Source organism: Halichoeres trimaculatus, unplaced genomic scaffold (assembly GCF_033239565.1).
Source record: "Halichoeres trimaculatus isolate MK-OKI-2021-1 unplaced genomic scaffold, fHalTri1.1 fHalTri1_scaffold_21, whole genome shotgun sequence".
Lineage (NCBI taxonomy): Eukaryota > Metazoa > Chordata > Actinopteri > Labriformes > Labridae > Halichoeres > Halichoeres trimaculatus.
Window position 1 is genome coordinate 5,963,369 of NW_027437199.1, and position 24,308 is coordinate 5,987,676.

The window sequence follows — 24,308 nt, forward strand, 5'->3', positions numbered from 1 at the left end:
CAGGAGACAGAGACTGAACAGACTGCTGAAGAAGCTCAGTCCTGGACCCTGTGGAGGTGGAGGCTGGCTGAACTGGAGAATGATGGACAAGCTGTCAGCATCTATTTTCTTATGGAACTTTTTGCACTTTCTACACACTTTCTTACTTTTGCTTTCTCGATTGCCGCTGTGACTCCTCCTGAATTTCCCCTCAGGGATAAATAAAATATTTTCTATTCTATTTCTATTTCTATGAGGAGATTATGAAACGTATATATATATGCATATCAAACCAAACTAAGATTTCTGAAGACTTCTGAGTTTTAACAGCTGTTGTAAACTGGATCTTCACTGACACGTTCAGCTGAAGGTCTCCAGTTTAAAGGGTCACTCTTTAAACTGGAACACTGGGAGCTGGCAGAGACACATTCACACTATCAGGCTCAAAGAAGACTATTGGTCTTCTAGGACTATTTCTGATGATATTGCTGTTCAGCTCATAGGCGCAAATCCCGGGGGGGACGCAGGGGTCATGTCCCCCCCTTCTATAAAGTTGTCCCCCCTAAAAAATCCAGTTGTAATTAATTTTCTAATAGTGAGGGTTTTTTTTCAATGGTGTAATATAAGTCATGCTACTTAAAACACAATGATTGACGAGTTTAACTATTGAAAGATCACACACACACCCCTCCCTGCACGATCCTTGCAGTTGATCCAATCTATTTCTCCCGGCAGGGATGCTGCAGCCGCGCGCACACGCGCACACAAATAAACTCATACAGACAGAGCGGAGGGTCGCGGTCAAGTAAGTAGTTTTCACTGAAAGACTTATCAATCATAACTTCACTTGTTAAACAGACACACGGAGAAAATGGAAAGCAAATGTCAACTCCTTTTTCCGAAGTCTGACAGTATACTTAAAAAAAAAAAAAGACGCTGATTGAGCTTTCCATCCGATGTGGTGCGCACACACAGACACAGACTACAGAGCGCCAAGGATCGTGATTAAGTGCATTAAAACACTGAACTATTTATAAGTTAATTATCACACCGTTTGTTGCTGGCTGGCAAACAGCCTCTCCTCTATGATGCAAAGAAGGCTGTGACAGATAAGACAGACAGGTGACATGCTGACATCCTTGTCCTCTCATTTATGACACAAATATTAAAACTATTTAGGATGCCTCTAGTGAGACAGAGGCATCTCTAGTGATATTTATGAATTCATAGATGAAGCCATTATTTATTAAAGTCTTATTTTCTATTCTAGATTTATTGATTTAAAAATAAAGTAGTTATGACTTTGACTTAGACCTTTAATAGATCCAGTTTCTAATTCCATTCTGACTGTTAATTTTAACCCCTTATTGTCCTCCAATTAAAATCAATACTTTTTTCATTAATTTGGATATAAAATACTAATTATTGAGTTCATAGTGTTATGGATGTGTTGCTTCCACATTCATGCCAAAACATTTTTTCATGAACTAAAGGAAAATTAAATCTAGGCTGATTATCCATAGTTGGGACTAGTCACTGTTTAATATCACAATATAAAACAACACAGCAAAAATTATAGCATTTAGTTTTATGTCCCCCCTAGGAATCAGTCTCTGAAATTTTACTGTTTATTGTCCCCCCCAACAATGAAACGGGATTTTCGCCCCTGGTTCAGCTCCTGTGTCTCAGAGCTTTGACATTGACATCCAAGGTGTACACAAGAGATTCAAGTTAAACTTTGCCATCAATTCATCAAGAATCAGTTAATGTTTATCTTTGAACTGCTCATTTTGGTTTTGTTCTCCAAAGCTGTCTTCAGCATATCCTTAACCCCTTGATGCCTGTTGTCCCAAAATTGCGACATATGCTGTCAGGTCTTTATGCAGCTGAAATGACCTTTGTATCTCATTATTACCTATTGATTCATATTCTGCACATACCAAAGATGGTATCAGATCCTTTATGTAATAATACAATCAAAGTCAGGGGATGAACTTCTCTTGTCTATAAAATAAAACTCAGTTATTAACTATTGTGTGTACTATACTTAAAATGTACAATCTCCACTTAATTTAACATCTGTAAGGATGCATTTTTTATAATTGTTAATTAATTCAGGCAGTAAGGGGTTAACATAAATTGGTATGAAACTGAGGGACGTTTCATGACCGATTTTAAAGGTTACAAGGAAATTAAAAAACCCAACACTACCACAGATTTAATCAAGATGAAGGACACCGAGCACCTCATTTTTAGACATTTTATTAAAATCAAAGACAGTAAAAATGAAATCTCTTGCTCAGGTTATTCAGAAAAGTACAGACCGTGATTAAAAAGTGTGTTGGATTTGTTAAAAAAAAGAGTTGTTGCATGTCTCTGTGCGCAAAGAATAAAGTGATATTGGCCATGAAGTTTGTCAGGACTCAAAAGTTTCTACCTAAATGTATCAAATATTAAATAAAATAAATTACCTACAGTATAGATATTTATAATCATCTATAATAAAGGAAGTAAGACCCCAAACCCAGAATACATAACCAACGATTTGGCTTCAAGTCTACATAAAAAGCAAATCTCTTCCCAGAACGATAGAAAAAGTTACATTCAGAACCCCCCCCCTGCTGGTCAAAGGAGTGTAATGACAGGGAGAGCAGAGATCTCCACGTCTTATTCGCACATACTAATGTGAGAGTCACATTTTAAAGGTTCATGCAGATGCTTACACCAACTTAAGGCACAGCTAGTGTCAACAGATTGCCACCTAAAGAAAACTAGTTCAACCATTTCCGGCAGAGTTTCCCCAAAATCCTCTGAAAACATTTTTTGTGTTTGATTTCCACAGCAAACTTTCACATATAGGCTGAACATGCAAAAACCAGTTTTGTTGAGTAAATTCACAGAAAATAAGATGAGGCAGAAATACACAGAAGAGTCCTTTAGATAACGATAGACCTCAGGAGGCGGAAGCACAGAATGACCTCCCTGGGAATCGGTGGTTTGATGGCATTGCCGTCCAGTCTGAGGTAGCGCAGTCGGGGAATGCTGTCGTTGACGGAGTCGTCCACAGAGTCTGGGTCCACAGGACAGACAGTGGAGCCGCTAACGCCTGAAAACGCACAGAGAAGGTTGATGTTAGAAGATTTTCCCACGCCAACAAAAAAATCACTCAGTAATGAGGAAAGGTTTGGGGAAATGTAGCAGACTTACTCTTGATCTGGTTGTGGTCCAGGTGGAGGTGCTCCAGGCCCGAGGGGATAAGAGGAACCTCAGTCAGCTGGTTGTGCGACAGCTGCAGGTCCAACATACTGGAGACGTTAAACACGTTATTGGGAACGCCACCGCTGCCCAGCTTGTTGTGGTTGAGCCTCAGAAACGCCACCTTGGGTAAACTTTTGAAATACCCTGCTGGGATCTTCTCGATGTTGTTTCCATCCAGGAAAAGCTGCGTGGTGGTGGCGGGTAAGCCAAGAGGCATGCGGCTCAGCTGGTTCTTGGCGAGGTTGATCTGAACCAGGCTGTTCAGACCCTTCAGGCTCACCTCAGTTACATCATCATCCAGCAGCTTGTTCCCCTGCAGGTCCAGGAGGTGCAGCTTATCCAGACCGTTGAAGACACCTGCAGGGATCTTTGAGATCCGATTGCGTGAGAGGCGTAGATGTTCGAGGCTGGCTGGCAGGGGCGACGGCACAGAGGACAAGAGGTTGTCATCCATGTAGAGGTGCGCCAGGTGAGACATGGCACTGAGGGCACCTTCCTCTACACCGTCACTGGTGATGTTATTGCGGTTGATGTTGAGCCAGCGCAGCTGTGTGGCGTTACGCAGCGACTCTGCCGACAGCACTTTGATGTGATTGTTCTGCAGGTAGAGGTACCAGGTGTGAGGGGGGATCTTGGGGATACTCTTCAGGCCTTTGTTGTCGCAGTAGACTGCACGAGGGAAGTTTGGGGGGCAGCGACACTCTTTGGGACAGGCTCGGATCTGGGTTGTGTATTCTTCATAAGACATGTCCTGGCCCAGAGCTGGACTGACCAGGCACAGGATGCAGAGAAGGCTCAGGAGAGGTGCCATGGTACTGCCAAACCTGTGACAGGAAGAGAGACAAACAATGTTTCAGACAACCATGTGACATGACAGACGGACATCCTAATGCTCCAGAAACTTAAAGGAAAGAGGATCAGCGAAGGTGTTGGAATTTGTCAAGGATTGGGGACTTTGTGGAATTAGGACGGGAAGTGATGACCCAAATATTTGTTTACATTTGAGGAACTGTCTGCCTCTCCCAGATTACAGATTTATAACAGACATGGTAACGCCTAACTCAAGGTCTTTTAGACCAACAGGATGCAGAGCTGGGTCAACTTTAATTGCATTAGGCTAAATATTGAGTTTAGCCTTGGAGACTTAGTGCGGCAGTTGTACGATGCCGACTGCTCATCCAGCTTTGGCTCCAACATGCACAGCTTAGTGCGCTGCGTCTCTGTCAGCTCACGCTGGTTTATCTGCATGCATGTGCACACCTTAACTCAGAGAGAATGGTCACCAACCATCTACAGGTGCAACACATTGCTGTGCACAAGCCTTGGAAGTTAGGGAAAAGCCCTTGGGTGCATGTTTCTGCATTGCACAGCAGCGACTTAACCATTTTGAAATTGCTAATGAGTGCAAGTGCAGCTGATGCATGTCAACCAAACAAAACAAGACGACAACAAACTCTCAAAGCAGTTCAGGGATCACGTCTGTCCACCCATCCTTTAAGTTTCTGCTTGATTCCCTTCAGCTGCCATCTGGAGCTCATTTAAATTCTTGATGCTCTCCAGCTTTGTCTGGAATTCATTCAGAGAACGCCGAGCTTCAAAGACAACCTTTGCAGCACCTGTTTTAAAGGATGCGCCCCTGCTGTCTCACTGTACAAAGGTCACGCTGCACAACCTTGCTCCACAAAATGCAACCTGTCCACTCACTGATAAATCCCAAAGCAAATCTCTACCTCATTACCACCCCAGGTGTTTCTCCAGCTTACCTTACACTCTCTACGTCCCCTCTTGTGTTACGTCTTGCTGGTGACCAAGCGTAGTCCCAAATGACAAGGCTCCTCCTCACGCTTCCCGGTATTTGTACGACAAGATATTTCATTCAACCTGTGCCAACCTGTCACTCATGATGACACCTAAGCTTCTCCTGGCCAATCAGATCCCTCCAGGTTCTTCTTAAGGTCGTAACCTCGTGGTGTTTGGTGAGCTTAGCCTTTCAAGCACTTCAGACATGGCCCACTTAAAATCAGGCTCTGATCTTTGAGTGCTAAGTGTAAATATACAAACTGTCCTCCTTTGGTCGGCTTGCTTGATCTGTTTTGCAAACCACTTAGATGTACCAAGGATTGAGTTTGAACCCTTTGTACTACAGGACAATTGTCAACAACTGTACAACTTGTTGGAGATAAAACTGAGTCATGACTCAAAGAAAAAGTCCACCAAAGGACTCTTCTAATCGATCTATCTCTGGTTTGTTTTGGCATTAATGGACCATCCTTTCATGAGTCCAAAAAGTAGACCAGTCGGGGTGGAGAAATTTTTTTGTAAGGCACAAATATCAGGTTTATCATGTATCTTAGTTTCTTAGTGAGGTAAGACAAGTTGTCGGGAGTCAAATATGGACCCCAGCCTCAGCAAACACTGTCTACAAACCAAACAGGCCTCAGTGTGATGGGGGTCAGACTTAATCCGTGGGGATTTTGCCGCACGCTGCCCCAGCACATTGTTTTTGTCCATCTAGCTCGGGTCATGCTTCCTGACCTCTCAGCATGCCAGCGTGGGATTGGGCTAATTTCCAGTGATGACGGCAAAGGTGAGAATGCAGAAGGATAATCCCCGCTGAGTTGGGTGAGAAGAGGGGCAACGCTCATCCATGATCAGCCGAACAATCCCATTAGAGCTCCTCCTGGGTGTGCCGCGCTGCTCGAGCAGCGATCACTCCTTTCCACATGTCTGTAATCCCTACACCATCAATCACACATCTCAACGTTACGGTTCATTTAAAGGAACTGTGCGTCAAGGACAAACTCCTCTTACTAACTGTACCATCCTAACAAGCTTGAAGGGTTAGCCTGTTAGCTTAAACTGCTTTGCACAGCATGCTACACACCTTGTTCCTGCATGTCTTGTTATTTACAGATAAACTTGTTTGAACTTAAAGTCAGGGATTGGCGGATTCTCCACAGTGTTTTTATTCTCCCTCCCTCCATACGGCCGCAATGAGATGACCTCCGGTTGTGAGGGACTTGGTCTAAAACACCCTGATGGTGTGAATGTGTCTCTGCCAGCTCCTGGTGTTCCAGTTTAAAGAGTGACCCTGTAAACTGGAGACAAGTCAGTGGATATCCAATTTACAACAGCTGTTCAAACAAAGAGGAAGTTGTTGGAAAAGCATTCTGGTTTAGTTTTTTGTACGTTTATGTATAAATGGGTCATGATCTTCTCATTAGATCAGCATTTAATGTTGGAGAGTCGCTCTTTGAACCGAATGTGGCTTTTAAAATACATCTTTATGCTTTAAGGAGGCAATTCAGGCATTTTGAATTCTTATCCCTAGAGCTCATCTCAAAAACCAGCACAGGCCAAAGCTCCTCGATGCTAACAGGCTAATGACTACATTGGCCTCTGTCTGCTTATATGGTCTATATCTCTGTCTAACTGCCCTCTACTGGTCTGGAGGCGTAGTGCAGTGACTTTTTTTCCACCATACGTCACTGGACTAATTTGCGTAATTTTCACGGGACAACATAAACAACAATTGACCACAGGAACCATCTAACTCCTTGTAACAGTCGAGTCTTTGAAATGTTCCTTTAACAGTGGCTGTGTCCGAAATCACTCCGTATTCACTTTATAGTGAAAACGCGATTTTGTAGTGCTGTCCGAAATCTGAGTGAGCGTGGTCATTCACTATATAGTCTACTCAATGTATCCCACAATGCATTTTGAAAAGTAATGTATTAGTGATGCTCACTATGTGAGCAATATATACCATCATGCATTGTGGTTCAAACAGAAGAAATGGCTGATTACATGATTAGTGATTACTGATAACATGAAACAACATTAAAAACTGTCAGAGAATAACACTTAGCTCTCTGTTTAACTCTGTCTAACTTTTCTTTTTCATCGCAGGTGTTGCATTCACTGGACCTTGTAATTCTTAAACACAGCATAAGTTCCGTGCAAATATATGGTTTATATATTTAAAAAAATAACATGTAATAAATGTTTCTTTTATATTTGGCTGTTGCGGAAAATAAGCTAAGTATAATATTAGTTATCACTGAAATAAATACTGTTTTGTAGTGTTTGAGAAAAGTTATATCTGTAAATCCTCTGCCTGTGTCTGTGAGCGACACAAGAGTAATTACATCACTGTCAGCGGCTGGCGAGTGAGTGAGTAGTGTCCAAAATGTTATTGAGTGGACTATATAGTCAACTACATCTATTTCACTTTATAGTGAGTAGTGAGTAGGGAATGAGTGAGTGATTTCGGACACAACCAAGGTCAATGTTGTGTCGCCTGGTGATGACGTCACCAAGCAGTGCCCACTTCTGTCCTACTTCATGACAGGATACCGCACCAGTCGGACGTACTTTACTCTGTTTTATTGTGTTCATACGGTGATGGTTAAAGGTGGCAACTATTTTGGTCATGAGAGAGTAGTAGCCGTAAACCGCACTTGGCAAGGCTGAAGTGTCAAATATACGACCGGCAGTTTGTGAACTCCCAGTACTGTGTGGACCTGAGTTTCTTCCTGTCGTTTTTCTCTTTTTCCACTGCTTCAACAAGCTGCTGGGACTTTACAACTATTACATCCTTGAATAAAAGTTCCTGAGCTGGATGTTTTTAATACTTCAATCAGGACCTATTGCTCATACCAGGCAGACATCATTCACGCAGGGAAGTAACAATAAGAGCCCAAGAGTTAATTCACTCTTACCTTACTCAAAATGTATGAACTTTGTGTCCTCTATAAACTTTTTGTACATGTAAAAGATAACCCAGTAGAGGCCAACATGTCTTATTTTGCAGCAGAACATGATTCAATCTTCACATGTGTTGCATTTTGATATGACAATACAGAAACTGCAGAAAGCTCAGGATCTGATCAGGGATCAGTGCATATTGGAGTCATCTGCGTCTCTTACTGGCACCATAAATGAGAAAAACCAATCACTTATTCATGGTGCAGGAATGTCAATAAAAAGTAGATATTCAGCTCATAACATGTTTAAAACACCCTCTAAAACTCTTCATTCTCACTGAAAAACACCCATCATTCTTCATGAATGGTTTCAGGGTTTCATTGACTCTCAAACAGCTGAAAAACGCTGACTCAGTGATTCACAGATTTCACATATCAGTGACAAATGTCTCCTTTCTGCCTGACAGCCTAAAGAGAAACACATGCAGAGGGAAATGATAATGCTAATTTCCTGCAGAGGCTTTGTGTCTGAGCCAGTTATGGTAATCACGTCTCTGCATGGGTTTAACGGGGTGTGCTCCAGCTGATGGCTTTGCAGGAATCAAACTCAGAACTTTGAACCATTTGATGGAGTTTGACGAGTTTAATGCATCAAATGGATAAATGAGCAGGATGTTAGTTATTTGCAAACTTCAATAAGCGACATCTATCTCCAATGTCATGCACAATCAATGTAATTGTGACATCAATCATCTTAAATCCTGAAATCAACTAACCCAAAAAGGAAACCTGAAACATCTTAAACCCTGGGATGAAAACACCTCTAAGGCTCCTGCGCCGCTCACACCTGTGTGTCCTGAGATAGCTGAAAAGAGCTCCACATCAAAGGTAAAGATAAACACAGTCAGATGTTAAACCTGAAATATGTCCTGCACGTTCTCCTCACTCCTCCTCCTGATTGGATTTATCACCAAAGACATTCATCGTACCTGCTCGTCCAGATGCTGGGAGCTGTCTGCATGGAGACAGATGAGCTTTGGTCCCTCTCTTCTCCTCTCAGTGTGCCTCAGCCCTGCAGACCGTCCCTGTTTGCTTGTTTAGTTGCTGGTTTGAATCCACCTTGGTCGTGCACCGGCTGCCCTGAGAGGATGGAGCCTGTGTTGTTGGAGGGAGGAGGGTTGGGATGTCCTCTGAGACTTTTCTACCAGCCCTTCACTTTCTTTCCGCCTCTTTCAATTTGTCCTTTTTTTCTTAAAGAAATTGGAGTAATCACATTCAGGGTGAGACTGTTGTCACTCCACCCAGCTGAACCATTTGGTTAGGGATGATTTGGACAGGGGGATGGGTGCTGGACCACTTTATGACTCACAGGCCTCGGGGTGTGTTGGCGGGGTTGTCAGGTGAGGTCAGAGTGAGGCTTAGAGGGGTTTACACTCAGACACGAACACCCGGCTTTTTACAGGGAAATTCCCATTTTCCAACCCAGATTTTCTGTTTGTAGCTCCTTTCATCAGTGTCTGAAACCATCTGAGGCGAGAGATCCAGGATGCAAGGAAATTCAGCCACATATAAGAAGAGAAACTAGTCGAACATTTTCTGTTTGCATGATTCAATGTGAAATTAAACCACCATTTTTGATTCCATTTTTACAATAATGGAGAAATACGCAGTTGTTAATATTTTTGGAAGGAATTTCACGACCCCTGACCCTGGGACGGTTTGATAGACATCCATTTACATCACTCTAACAAGCTACAAAGACATCCTTTCACAAAATCTAGCCCCATCCATGCACACACACAGGACTTTTAAGTAGGTAGCATGTTAGCATTAGCAGAAACTTACTAATCCTGCAGTGTTTCGAAGCTTGCCTGACTGCAGACTCATTGCTTCTGTGATTCCTTGTCAATCAGCAATTATTTCTGCAGATTTGTAATCATTGGTTAAGTATCTGAGTGCTTTTTGTTGTCATGTTGTCTCAGAGCTATGTTTGTGTCGCTTTGTAAGTTCTTCAAAACCATGGAGGTGTCTCTCCAGCAGTAAGCAAATTTACATTTTGTAAATAAAAGAGGCTGTAGAGGCCTTTGCATTCATTGTGGCTACAGAAATACTGCAGTTTAAAACTCAGAGTTTTGAGAGGGTTAACAACTAGAGACAAAAAGAATAACAGATTTTGATCAAAGAAAAGAAATGTATCATCCAGGCCAGTCGGACTTTTTCTTGTTATTCTGTCCCTTAGAAGAGTCAGAGATCATGCCTGGAACATTCATCTACTCTTCTTTCTGTAACTGTTTAATTTTTTTTTGCTTGCCCAATTTGTTGTAGAGTTACGGTAATTCAAAGAGCACTTAAAAAATGGTAAAATTGGAGCGCTGGTGCTTTGATGGACTTTAAACCGAATAGAATAGAAAATACTTTATTTAACCCCAAGGAGAAATTCAGGAGTAGTCACAGCAGCAATCAAGAAAACAAAAGTAAGAAAGTGTACAGAAAGTGCAAAAAGTTCCATAAGAAAATAGATGCTGACAGCTTGTCCATCATTGTCCAGTTCAGCCAGCCTCCACCTCCACAGGGTTGAGGACTGAGCTTCTTCAGCAGTCTGTTCAGTCTCTGTCTCCTGGATCCTGTCTGCTCACAGCAGGTGAAGTTCTTCCAATGTGGCGTTGGTGTCTGGTGTTAGCTCTGTTAGCCATGTCTGTGAATAGCATGATGCTACTCTGCCCTCTGGTATTCTCTCTGTTGCTGGGTTAGCACAGCTAGCTTGTCCATCTTATTGTAGATAGATCTTACGTTCTTACGTGACTTCTTAGCTCACACCTGAGAACCAGCACATCCTCACCTCCTTCTCCTCACCTTGTGGGGAAACATCCGGCTTGGCACCAGTTAGCACTGACATTCTACAGGCTGCTAACAGCTGATTTCACATGTAAACAATGCAGCCATGGTTACATGTAGGGTCTCCAGACAAACACAGGAGAAAAAATAGTAAAAATATCACTGAAGAAAAAAACATTTTGGTGTCCATGACCAACAAATGAACCATACAAAGTGATGACCCACTCAAAATACAAAGATGACGAAAAAGAGATGAAAAAATGACAAGAAACGGATAAAGAAGACAGAGCTGCTGCAACAGGAAGCCACAACAGGGCTCTGTCAGTGACAGTGTGCCCACCTGTAAGCCAAAGGGGTTAGAAACAGAGCCTGAGTGATGGATCATCCTCCTTCTCTGCTCCTCTGATGTGCGTGTCTGAGCTAAAGCCACAGATGCACATCTGGAGGCCATGTTTCAAGGAGAAAAGCCGGAGAAACGTGACGGAGCTTGAGTTAAAGCATGAGCAGGGAAACTGTAAAGTCTGATTTGAGTCTCCAGTGGAGAAAGGTGTAAAGATCAGGGCGATGATGCACGGATTAAAAAATCAGCTGGAGGCTGAAGGATGTTTGGAGCCACCTTGCTGCTTCAGCTGATCATACTTTCACTCAGCGTCTCCACCAGGAGGATGTGAGGCTTAAGGCTTCATAAAAGACTTTATTGTCTAGACTCAAGCAGCAGGAGCTCCAGAGGATCTGTATGAGGTTGGAATCAGTTTGAATAAGTGTATGAAAACAACAGATGACGTGGAAAAGCTGTTAAAACAACATGTAACATACTAATTGCTCATGCTTCTACGTCCTGATGGTGTTAGATATCTGAAGGAGTGTTTAAGGTATTGAATCTCCCTCTAAGCTCCTCCTGATGGACTCTTTTCAGGCTCCTTAGTCGAATACAAAGTGGGTCAGATTTAATAGACAGCTGGAGCTCATTGCAAACAGCGAGCAGGACATCTGGAAGCTTTCTACACAATCGACTCACCTACTGTCTCTGAATGCTGTCTGCTCTAATAAGAGCTCTGTACTAATAACTTTCCCACACATGGGAAGCATCTCAGAGGTTTTAGTGTGCAGCTTTCAAACTGTGGAGGAAATCTAACATCAGGAAAACACGACAACTTTTCAAACTCTGATTTATGACTTGTCAGAGTTCTCGTACATCACTCAGAGGATGTTGCAGGGGGTTGTGGTCGGATGTTTTATGGGAGCATAATCTCATCTGTCATATTTAGACGTGATGACAGTTTCTGTCTATTTATGAGAGGCTGAGAAACTCTGGAGCTGGATTACTCCAAACCTGATGATTAACTAAAAGCTCGATCACACAAAGCACAATGGAGCGAGAACAACTGCAGCAGTGAAAAATTGAGGTTTTATTCAGTTAACTGCAAAGAATAGGTCGTTATTTCTGTCTTGACTCTTTTGGCACATCACATTTCTCATTCTTCTTCAAATTGTGAGACTTTGCTGACCTCAGCTTCATAACATGCCCAGAAATCAGATTTCTCTGCAGGCCATTTCTGAGTGATGGCTGGGATGGGAAACAGTTGTGTAAAGAATGCTGTTCGAGTTCCTCCTTAAAATCTCACAGTGTCAGCTGAGACTAAAGCTTTTAGAAAAATGACAAACATTTTATCACCCTGACCGCAGGTTACTGGCAGCGAGCGCACTGAGGATCCAGTAACAAACCAAATATGTGGACTGAAACTGGTCCTAATGGAGAGTGAACGCTATAGGAGGGTTTCAGGCAGCCTCTATTGGAGCTCCACGGGAAGCTTCACTTTTGAGATATTTGTGGTTTGTGTTGAACAGTTGAACGGTTCAGTTTACATATGAAGTATTTTAAAGTTGCAGTCTTACGCCAAACCTTGAAACCCCTGCATCCCTCTTGGACCGACGTTGTATCTTCATTCTGCAGCTTCAGGAACACACGGGACGGATCTGAGAAGAAGTTTTCTGTATGAGTGAACACCAGTTTAAACCAGTTTCCTTAAAACAGTTGGAATATGTTAGAAAACCAAAGATCTGGAGCAATAAAAACAGGCTCAGGAGGACAATAAATGATTTTCTGCTTGTCTGAAACACTTTTTTTTATCCCTTATTAGAATTAAGTGGAAACATTCCTTCACCCAAAAGATTAGGGCTGTTTGAATTTTGAGAATAATCAAAATTGGCTATTATTAGTCGGCAATTAATTCTGATTAATCGCGATTAATCACAATTATAAATTTAAAGTCTGCAGTAAATTGTGAAAGTGTGTGGTTAGCTGCTATAAGTTAATGAAATTGTGAGTAGCTTTTAAAACCCTGCAAGTGATATATTTTAGTTCTTATTAGCCTTTGATTAACGGCTATAAGTAATTAAAAGTCTGTGATTTATCACCATTAAATCTGCGATTAATTGTAATTAATCGTGATTAATTGCAATTATTCATTCATAGCCTGTGGTAAGCAGCTATAAGTTATGAAAATTGTGATGAGCTTTTAAAAGTCTGCAAATGATATATTTACATTCTTGTTTGCCTCTGATTAATCACTACAAGTAATTCAAAGTCTGTGATTTATTGCAATCAAGTCTACGATCAATTGCAATGAATTGTGATTAATCACAGTTATTTATTCAAAGTCTGCAATTAATTGTGTAGGTGTATGGTTAACTGCTATAAGTTATTGGCTTTTAGAACCCTTCAAATGATGTATTTTAGTTCTTGTAAGCCTCTGATTAATTGCTACAAGTACTTAAAGGTCTGTGATTTATTGCGATTAATTGTGATTAATCGCGATTAATTGTGATTAATCGCAGTTATTTATTCTAAGTCAGCCATTAATTGTGAAAGTGTGTGGTATTTACTGCTTTAAGTTATTGAAATTGTGATTAGCTTTTAAAAGTCTGCAAATAATACATTTTAGCCCTTGTAAGCCTCTGATTAATTGCTACAATAAATTAATCGTCTGCGATTTATCACGTTTAAGTCTGTGATTAATCGCGATCAATTAGAATTAATTGCGATTATTCATTCATAACCTTTGATTAATCATGATATGTTATTCAAAATCTGTGATTAACTGCAATTAGTTACAAAAAGTGTGATTTACTGCTCTTACCCACTGAAAGTCTATGATATTTTTAATTAAGCTCAAAAGTTTGGGATAAATCGCGTCTGATTATTGAGTCTGATATTGAATGGGAATAGCTATTGAAAGGCTGACATTAATTCTTATTAATGATTGAAAATTTATTGTTAAATTTATTGTGATGAACAGATATTGCCTAATGAAATTAAGGGACTCAATGCTATTTGCTACACAGACATGCTTTTTTTAAAGCACCCAAGAAATTAACTTCAGCAGGTTTAAAAAGCAGTATCATACAAATCTTTTGTAAATATCGTTTATTCAACTGTGTTTGTTTCCTCACAGTAAATCCAGAGCAGTTACTGAGTCAAAATGCCACAAAAGAAATCACCATGAAACCAAAAATGACCAAAACACAGTGTGATATTCTATCAACAGAACCTGAGCTGCTGCCAGGCGGACGTTGTACGCGTCAAAACATGTGTCAAACATGGTAAACAACAACAATGTAACAATGAAAGCTCCTTAACTGCAAAAGCTGTAGTTTATTATCAAAGAATGGTACCATTGGCTTCATGCAAGTAATGCAGATGTTGTATACAAGTCGCGAAAGCACAAGAGAGTGGACAGAGGAGGTGGGTTACGTAGAGACACTATTTGACTCATAATTCAACTCCAGGTTACTGATACCAAAGCTTTTTAACCGTGTTTCATTTCTGTTCAACTCCAAGACTTATGATAGAAACTGCACACACGGATAAATAACTTTGGTATGTTCCTTCATTCTTCTGTGGTTCAGTCAGAAATACGACTCCTCTGTAACCGTTTCTTCTTTTTTACATTTCTTGAAGTTTCTTACATAACATATTTCACACTGAGCTCTGGGTTTGCAGTCACTTCATGCTGGTCCTTTGCACAGCAATGGATTAATAATTGTACCCACATTATTCTAGGAACACTGGAACATTCAAGACAGACAACAAAACGACACCACCAGGGAATTCAGACACTGAAGCCGTTATTTACGCTCAACGTCAAGAAATAAAGTCTGGAATGTTTTAGTGTGTGTTTTCAATCAATGGCAACAGATTCATCTCAATCTGCATGACATTAGGTTGTTTTTTTTAGTTTTTCTTCATTTTATTTATTTTTTTTAATAGATTTTCACCCTCATCTTTCCTCCATCATTGAGAATATTGATTTGTTGCTGTTTAAATTGGTCTGATTTCTTGTTGCGCAAAATCTCACTAAATGGTTTTCTGAAATTTTCACTGTTTTAACATGTCTGCAGATGATGAAGGTGCCATCGTAGTACCCCATAATGGTTTATGTGCAAGGAAATGTGGGTACCGTGAAAGGAGGGATACTACGACATTAAAGTCCAGGAGGCGATGAGCTGTGCCGTGGTTACTGAGAGGCTGCAGGGTGCCGGAAGGTTCTTATTCGAACATGATGTCTGAAGCTACGCGTAGGCAGTTGCTGGACTCGGGGGGCATGCTGCTGTGTGTGATGTTGTTGGCGTCCAGGCGCAGATGCTTCAGATGGGAATAGTTGAGGGGACTGACGAACTTGCAGAAACTTGCCAGGTCAAACTCTGAGAAGGATCAAAAAGAGAGGAAAAGTTAAGAAAACCTTTGATCATTTTTAAAAAATGAATGTAAGGGCCGGTGTCTATTAATAGCCTTTTGCAGTTGCAGCGCCCTCTACCTTTGTTTGAGAGCACTGCAACCGGCCCACACTGATCATTAGGCGTGCTTTTAATATTTTCTTATATATAAAGGATATGTAAAAACAATCTAGCCTTAGCTTGTACCCTTTGAAAACAGTTGTCAAAGTTGATCACTTAAGTCCCGCCCCTTCTTGACTCTGATTGGTCTGATTGGTCAGTGAGGGAGAAGAGACATTTATGAGAGCGTTCGAGTTCCTAAAGTTTAACATAAAAGGACTGATGCATTTTTTGAAGATGCTCACTTGCATGGAAATTTGATGCTTGCAGTGCAAAAAGAAAAACACATGTAGTGGACACAGGCCCTTAACCTGTCCCTTGCGAACCATCCGACCTCTAGAGGGCAACAGTGAAAACTATTTTTGGCACTTTTTTGCCTTTGCTAAAATAGTGAACATCATTTAAACAGTTTTATTTGCTGAAAGGTTTTAGAAAGCATCAATGAACAATCACAGATAGTGATAAACCTGCAAAGGCAATGAGAACAAAGCTGCAAGCTACTTAGCTTAGCCTTGACCCAGTTCCAAATGCATGAAAATGTCCTGGGATGGCATGCTAAATCCTAGCTAACGTACCTGCACCAGGCCCAAACAGGACACCAAACTTTTTATTGGTCCAAAGTTTCTAAAGTGGCCTTCACATGACTGAGGCTTTTTTAAATTTTGGTCTTATGTGTCTAGAATTTATCTCCAGGCCTATCTCTAGACCATTTGTGACTAGCTTAGCCCCAACAACAACCATATAAAACTCAAATTTGACCTAGACCCAATATGAGGCCAGATTAACCAGGTAAAGATTATTTAATCCCGGATGGACTTGACACCACTGAGGTCAGACAGCTGGTTGTGACTCACTGTTGATCTCGTTGGCCTGAAGGTACAGCTGCTCCAGCTGCTCGTTGATCTCAGGAATGGTCTGCAGTTTGTTGAAGGACAGATCCAGCTCCACCAGTGACGTCACGTTGAACACCCCAGCAGGGATCCCAGAGTCCACCAGCTTGTTGTTGGAGACCCTGAGGTACTGCAGGGAGGGCAGCTTGTTCAGGTACCCGGCTCCAATGCCGTCAATTTCGTTGAAGTCGGCGTAGAGGATCTCCAGTGAGCTGGGGACTCCGGCTGGGAGCTTCTTCAGTTTGTTGTGGCTCACGTCGAGGGAGAGGAGCTTCTTCGAGCCTTTGAAAGCCCCACTGATGCCGTCAGATGTGAGCTCGTTGAACTGCAGGTTGATGGAGGTCAGGTTCTCCTTGTCAGACAGGAGACCTGAGGGGAACTTGGACAATTTGTTGTTCATCATCTTCAGCTCCTCCAGGGACTTTGAGGGAGGGATGACGGGCTCCGTCAGGTCGTTGAAGCTGAAGAAAAGCTTCTCCAGGACTGCGAGTTTGTCGATTGTGCCCTTTTCTATCTTCCCGTTGGTGATCTGGTTATGGTCCAGGATGAGCCAGCGCAGTGTGTCGGTGACGTTATCAAACACACCGGCTTTAATCTCTTGTATTTGGTTGTTTTGGAGGTACAGGTACTTGATCCCTGTGGGGACCATGGGGACGGACTTGAGCTTGCGGCTGTCGCAGTACATGGCACTGGGGAAGTTTATTGGGCAGTCACATTCTTGGTTGCAGTTGGGCCCAGAGGGTCCCAGCATGGACGCAGGCATGTAGTCGTAGTCGTCATATTGGCACAGCACCACGCTGACCAAAACGGCCAGCAGGGGTAGACGGAGAGGAAACATGGCTTCTGAAAGTACAACAAAAATGGGAAATCTGATGAAGAAATCTTTTTTAACTTCTATTGGTAGAGTACAAATCTGACCAATCATTCACACATTAGATTAACATATAACATAAGAGATCTTTAAAACCAAACCAGATGCTCAAACTCCTTAACTCTGAAGATTTCAAACAAGCCCCCTCCTCCAATACGACACCAAGTCACCACACCCGTTCCGCGGACCGGTCCGAGGTGTTATATAATTGGTCAAGAGTTCACATCAACTGACTGGGAACCAAGTGCCTCTGCAAGGTCCACCTCATCTGTACACTGCATGAATTCCTGCAGCAGTGTGAACCGTAATCCAACACAGATGTTCTCAAAATGCACGACAATAATTCACCAATCCCAATGTACACACGTGGAAGAAAACTTTAAAACGTCACCTTTCTTTCCGTGTCCCTTAGCAAACACATCTGAAAGCATCTGATTCCTAGGATATAATTAGTTGGAAACATGACTGTGCAAAAATCAGCCCTGCACACAATGCAAAACCAGAGTGATTGATTCCAGAGGCATGAAAAATGCAGACAGAAACTGGATCCAAGAGCAACAGACTGAGTTAAGTCAAAGGAAGGAGTGTGAAAGAGCTCCTAAAGACGCGACACATGTAAGATCTCAGCTAATAAAGCTGCAGGATTTCCTAAAACTAAATGCAATCAGCAAACTTCCAACACTTATTTTCTGCTTCATGCATTTGTCTCCTTCTCTTCTTGCTGCTGCACAAAAGCCTCACAGAGTCAGATCATAACCCCAACAAAAGAAGAAAAGAACAACATCACAAATCCATGCCTTCATATGAAGCTTACCTGAGCTTCTCTGCCTTTGTGCGCGTGGGGTGGAGGGCCAGAAGGTAAGAACAGTGTGGTGTTCAAAAACTGGGAAGTCTCTGGAGAGAAACACAAGGAAAGAGGAGAGAGGGGGAGGAGAGACCAGGGTAGATGGAGAATCAGAGAGGGAGAGGAGGAAGAGGGAGGAGGGGAGGCTTCTTCTCCAGACTGAAAATTTGAGGTGTCATCATCCAAATGTTTGAAGGAGCATCCTTAAAGACTGCTTTAACTGAGCCTGAACAGGTGCAAAACATGCAGAGCGTCCACCATGAAAGGTGTGTTAATGCAAAAATGACCTACCTGAGATTCACCTCCACACTCCAGGATCCTGATGCTGATATTTGCCCTCTTAAACACCAATGCAAAGTGTGTGCACGCAACAACTCATGAAGAAGTTAAGTAGGCTGTTGGTGGAAAACTCCAGTGTGGAAAAATGTGAAAATGATCTCTGGCAGCCTTTTAACCCAGACGCCGGTTGTGAAGACGAATAAATTGAGCCGTACCTCTGCAGCTTTGGAAAATCTGACAAAGGTTATGAGACGACCAGAAAGGGCTTGCATAACAGTTGACGCAAATATTTCTCAGCTCTGTTTTTCAGAATCTGGACTATAAGTGAGAGCAGGTCCAAGTGAAGCCAGATGTCTTCAACTACATCTCATTCTTCTGCCTGTGTTTTCTCCTTTGTTCAATAACACCCTGTTTTTGATTTACCTGCCAAGTGTGAACACAAACACGCAGAATAGACCAAGAAGGTGCAGCTGAGGTAGTGACTGAGGGTCAGGTCGGGTCTGGGTTGGGTCTGGTGGGGTGAGGTTGGGAGTGGACGGCCAAATGTTTCTCCCATTTGTTGGTGGACGTCCATCACAACACCTCAGCCAGACGAGTATTGACGTCTGGATTCAATTGGTCGTGGTGCGGTCTGTTGCTTCACTCACATACCGCTCTAAAAGAAGATCTTGGATGTTTTTCTCATGTGAGGAAACTTTCAGCTTAAAATATCTGAACCCAAAGATGTTTAAGGAACAATGTTCCCCTTATCTGCAAAATAACCGAGTCATCTGCTGCTTTGACTTCCCCGACTACCTTAACCTTTAAAGACCTGAGCTTTTGTCTGGTGTGCAATTTTTGATTCACCTTGCTATTTGGGATAAGTAAGGCCTAATATGTATAACTAAACATGGTTTTTGTACGGGAAGTTTGGTTATTTGTGTTATGAGTTCTCTATTAGTTGTTTGTTACTGGTGATAAATTAGGGCTGCAACGACAAATCAATAAAATGGATAAAAATCGATTACTCAACCGTCGAAGCACTGTGCTGCGTCATTACTGTATTAGTTTGTCTTCAGTTTGTTTGTCTTCTTCCTTTTTGTTGCATTATTTAGCAGTTAGCAACTAGCTGAAGGTGCATTATCGCCACCTACTGGACTGGAGTGTAGATTACCAAGGCTGCGGGGCTGTATGCGTCACATGTAAACAGATCAGCGTGGCGGAGGAGAAGCTGAGCCGGCAGGTGAGGGAAACAAATAAACACACAAATAATGGCAAAGCTGGAGAAGCCGTTCGTCCCCAAAAAATGCCAGAGTTTGGGAATTTTTCACGATGAATTAAAGCACACAGCGTGTGAAATAAAATAGCTTCGCATGGCACTGCAGTACGACTGCAGTTATCCAGCACTCACAACGCAAACATGTTGGGCTCATCGATGACAAGCCGGGGAGCTCAACACCGAGGTGAGGAGCTACAAAATCCCACATACACTCCTTTATATGTTGTGAAATGCATTCTTTGTCTTTTAGGACTCGTTTAGTCTTTTTATTAAATCGTCACCCCGTTTGAAAACCACAAGGAGTTCATCAAACTAATGTTAGCATTAGCGTTAGCTGCTACAGATAGTGGTGGGGCAAAGGGGCTGAACTGTTTGACCTGCAGGTGAAAAGATTGAGGACACATTTTATTTATTTACCGTTTTGGCCCACTAAGTTCTTAATCTGAGGACATAACAATATATTTTCTGTTATTTTGCCCAAACTGTTGATTCTTTAAGTCAGTGGTCCCCAACTCCCGGGCCGTGGATCAATTGGTACTGGGCCGCGCAAAAAAAAATAAATAGTCAACTTACATTATTTCAGTTTGATTCATTATCTGATTCTGAGCAATGTTTTATCTGGAAAAATGACTGGATTCTCTTCCTCATACCCGTCTATGACTCATTCTTGACGCCGAACCCCAACAAAATGGACAAAAACAAACTTCTTTGGAAAGTTTCTTTAGGCAGGGTAAAAAAAAAAAAAGATTAAATAAGAGCCGGTCCGTGAAAATATTGTTTGACATTAAACTGGTCTGTGGCGCAAAAAAAGGTTGGGGACCACTGCTTGTGGTGACAAAACATTCATATCACTTTTTATACTTTATTGATGTAGCATCTGGCCAGTTTAATTAAGTTCAAGTATGTTGTTTCTTTGTATATATCATTAAGCAAACAACAGTTATCAACCAAAATAACAAAGCATGTTTGGTTTTGCAAGATACATTCTCAGCCTTTTTTTCCCCGATTAATCGATTAATCGATTAATCCTAAATATAATCGTCAGAGTAATCGATTGCTAAAATAATCGTTAGTTGCAGCCCTCACTAAAATGGATGTAATGTTGTGATTTTATCAAATGATGATGTGGGCAGTGTCCCTAAATGTGGCTAAGAGGTCAACGTTTTTAAATAATGAAGTTTAATGGGTTAAAAACACTTACAGGTGTGTTAACAGAGTGTTTCACGTACTTTGCATCCATACAAAGCTCATTCTGTCTCTTATTTTAGGCTAAGTCTTTGAAACTTGCAGGAGTTTGAGATTCTGTAAGAACGGTAGCTCTTTCTTTTTTCCAATACCTCCGTGTTTCATGTCAGGGAGCAGCCACATGGAGGAAAAATGGGTCAAATACTCTCGAACCTGACATGAAAAATGGTCGGAAAAGCAGGATATGCTATATTACAGGGCTGTTTCTGAAGGAATTTTCCCTTCTTTGATGTAAATGGAAGAAAAATTGGTGAAAAGGTTGATACCAAAGGAACTGTTTGTCCTGGAGGTAAACACAGCCTCTGACAAACCTCCACCATGAAAAGAGCAGTAGTCATTTAAAGCAGCCAGTCGTCTAATTCACTTTAATTAATCCCAGATTTCTGTTGTGTGATGGAAAAAAGTTGTTTTTTGTGCCTGTAATGTTCTTTTTTCTTTAGTGCTGGACAGAAAAGTTCTTGTTTCCCTCCTTGTCGTCTCAGACACTCAGAGATAGATGACTTTAGTGTCAAAGAGGATTACTCTGAGGCCATGTGAGCAACTCATTACCTCTGCTGGGTCAGTAGTTCAGTCTCTCTTAGAGGTCACAACAACAAACATGTAACAGAGAGTCGAACTCAAGATACACTCTGCAAACTATGAAATGAGGTTGTCGGTCAATTCTTTCATTACGGCCAGTGGCTTAAGTTTTAATCACATTTGATTGGCTAAAAGGTTTGTTGTTGCACTCTTCAGGAGTTCCAGGTCCTGTTTTAGTGAATCTATTGTTCTCTACAAAACGTTTGTCATGGAAGAGTGTGTGCATAAATCGTCCAGTGTCAGTTTTTATGATTTCTCTCTGACATTCAGTGATTCTTGCTAATGGGACAATGAAACAGCATTTGCACTCTTAAGGAGTTCCACTTCATTTTTTCCTGTGTTTGATGCAGGTTCCGTATAAATATGTCGAGTCACAGCTTGTAGACATCTTTAGGACCCAAACCCCCCAAAGAGTTGACAACCAGTTTCTGTTAAGCCTCTTGAGTTTCATCCTCAGCGTCGTGTTGATTCCCCCCTCCACCCCCATAGAGCTCTGCCAGCGCTTTAGATGCGGCTGCCTGCCGACATCAGTCTGATTAGCTGCGCCTGTATGCTTAGCTCTCCTCAAAGTGCTTCAGTGAGATTTAACTCTGTTTGACAAGCAGTTTTGAGGGTGCTGTTTAACAAAACCACTGGGCTCCTTGATGATGGCAGCAGGAAACAGGAAGACGCTGCTTCTCTACATCAGTGATTCCAAAACAGGGGGGACGTGAACAGTCCTGGATAGTTTATTTTCAACTTGGAAGTAGTGAGATAAGCCCATCAATAAATGGTATGTGTGAGCTACAACTAATTTCTCTAGGGAGACAATAACCCGTGGCACAAAATCAAAACAGATGCTCACCCTCTTATGAAAGAAAAGCAAGCTCAAGTGTCTCATTAAAGCTCAGATGACTGATCAAAAGATGTGAAACTGCTAAAGTGGGTCTGAATGTTCTTTTTGTTAAGTGTTTTTTCCCTGATTTTTAAAGTTGAAATGCCTGTTTCAAGGTTACTTATTCAACAGCGCTCCATTTTTTGTGGTGAATGTTACGAGAGTTTTATTTAACAAAGCCAGGTTAATTATTAGATTTTTGTGTTTATTTATTTGTTTATTTAAATATTTATTTATTTATAAAGTTATTATTTTTTATTTATTCATTTGTTTATTTATTTATAATACTTATTTGTTTTCAAGGCATTTATTTTTATGTTTAATTTGAGTTGAAAAAATAATAATAATTCCAGAGTATTACATTTTCAAAGTTTGGAGATAAAACAGAATGATCTTTATTTAATAATCAGTTGTGTTATGTTCTACTTTTGAAGTATCATGAACATGCATGAGTGAAGGGGTACTCATGGTATGACAAAAAGACTCAGGGGGTACACAAGACTTCAAAATTTGGGAACAAATGATCTTCAATTAAGTGTTAAATGAGACAAAACAGCAGAAGTTTCAAACTAAAAACAAGCAAAAGATGTCTCTGTTGTCCTTTTGTTTGTAGGCGTTACTGCCTCACTAAAAGCTCTTATCATTTATTGGTTTTTCATTCACAAAGGAGCTGATGGTACTTTCCATCAGAGCATTGGCTTAGTCTACAGTTTTCAGCTCTTTCAGTTAAACTCAGTGACAAAAAAACCAAGCCTTACCAAAGCTACACTGCAAAAACTGAAATCTTATCAAGTGTTTTTGTCTTATTTTCAGTAAAAAAATGTCTTTTTAGACTTAACATGAGCCACATTCACCTGACCAGTCCAGAAAAATTTCTTATTTCAAGTTGTTCAAAGGCAAAAATAAGGTCTTAATTGCTTGTAACGAGTCAAAAAAAGATCTGCCAATGGAATAACAGAAAAGTTATTTGTACTAAGACATTATTCTAGTTTCAAGCAATTTCCAACATGTTTTTCTTGTTTCATCATCATCATTCATTACCTCATTTTTGTTGTTAAATAGCTTGAAATAAGACAATTTTCTGGACTGATCAGGTGAATGTGGCTCATATTAAGTCTAAAAAGACACTTTCTTCTGAAAATAAGACAAAAACACTTAAGATTTCAGATTTTTGCAGTGTAGCCTTGCTAATGTAGCTAGCTGTGATACCCCCTCATAAATATGAATGCTACTACTAGGTAATCATAGGCGTACAGGGTCAAATCTCTTCAAATCTTCACATTTTCCTGAAAAGAGAGCGTGCTACACAGAGGTTGTGGTGGAAAGTGACCAAATAAAGAGTCCATCAAAAGTTTAGACAATACGAGGGTTAAGAAAGTGACAGATAGACAAAGAGAAACCTCAAAGAAAGCCTTAGCTTCCTGATATAACCTCTGTCAGGTGAGTGAGGACAGCACAAGTGATCTCAATACCTGCTGATTAAAAACATATGAGCCACATCTCTGCATCTCTTTCCAAAAATAGAATAAACACTTTTCTTCCAGTGAACAGAAAACAGATCCGTCCTCAAATGGAAATATCTGAACAGACATTTGATTTAAAGTTTGTGAAATGTAATCTTCATGTGGTCTGGAAACCTTGGCCAACCTGAGAAGAAGCAAACACTTCACTGCTGCAGCATCACCTCGTAAACTCTTCTGGGAACAAAACCAATCGTGTGTTTGTGATCCAGCACGCCCTGCCAACGCTCCTATAGCTGTAAAGCTGCTAAATACTCCAGGATACGCTCTAATTGGCTGTTTGATCCACTGGAAGCGTGAAGTATAGATTGAATTTGTTGGCATGTTTGTTAAA

General features: G+C 41.2%; 2 protein-coding genes across 2 annotated transcripts in view; both read right to left on the bottom strand.

The window, feature by feature from the left end:
* Window positions 1-2,915: 2,915 nt before the first annotated feature.
* On the bottom strand, window positions 2,916-4,048 carry kera (keratocan). The gene is made up of 2 exons (XM_074697837.1): window positions 3,187-4,048; window positions 2,916-3,085 (listed from the first exon to the last, which is right to left on the bottom strand). The coding sequence occupies exons 1-2, from the start codon at window positions 4,046-4,048 to the stop codon at window positions 2,916-2,918; spliced, it is 1,032 nt and encodes a 343-aa protein (XP_074553938.1).
* Window positions 4,049-14,228: 10,180 nt separating this feature from the next.
* The window catches only part of LOC141810918 (uncharacterized), a 40,582-nt gene continuing 30,502 nt past the window's right edge, over window positions 14,229-24,308 (bottom strand). The window contains exons 9-13 of the mRNA XM_074698781.1: window positions 18,714-18,732; window positions 18,511-18,593; window positions 18,190-18,269; window positions 16,469-17,347; window positions 14,229-15,482 (exon numbers count right to left, since the gene is read on the bottom strand). Of these exons, the coding sequence (XP_074554882.1) occupies window positions 15,328-15,482; window positions 16,469-17,347; window positions 18,190-18,269; window positions 18,511-18,593; window positions 18,714-18,732 (1,216 nt within the window). The 3' untranslated portion in view covers window positions 14,229-15,327. The remainder of the gene's footprint in view (window positions 15,483-16,468; window positions 17,348-18,189; window positions 18,270-18,510; window positions 18,594-18,713; window positions 18,733-24,308) is intronic.

Bases quoted from the DNA above. Each gene is read 5' to 3' on its own strand.
- kera (XM_074697837.1), bottom strand. From the start codon at position 4,048: ATGGCACCTCTCCTGAGCCTTCTCTGCATCCTGTGCCTGGTCAGTCCA. The intron at 3,086-3,186 runs GTAAGTCTGCTA...GTGCGTTTTCAG, and splicing joins GGACCACAACCAGATCAAGA to GCGTTAGCGGCTCCACTGTC.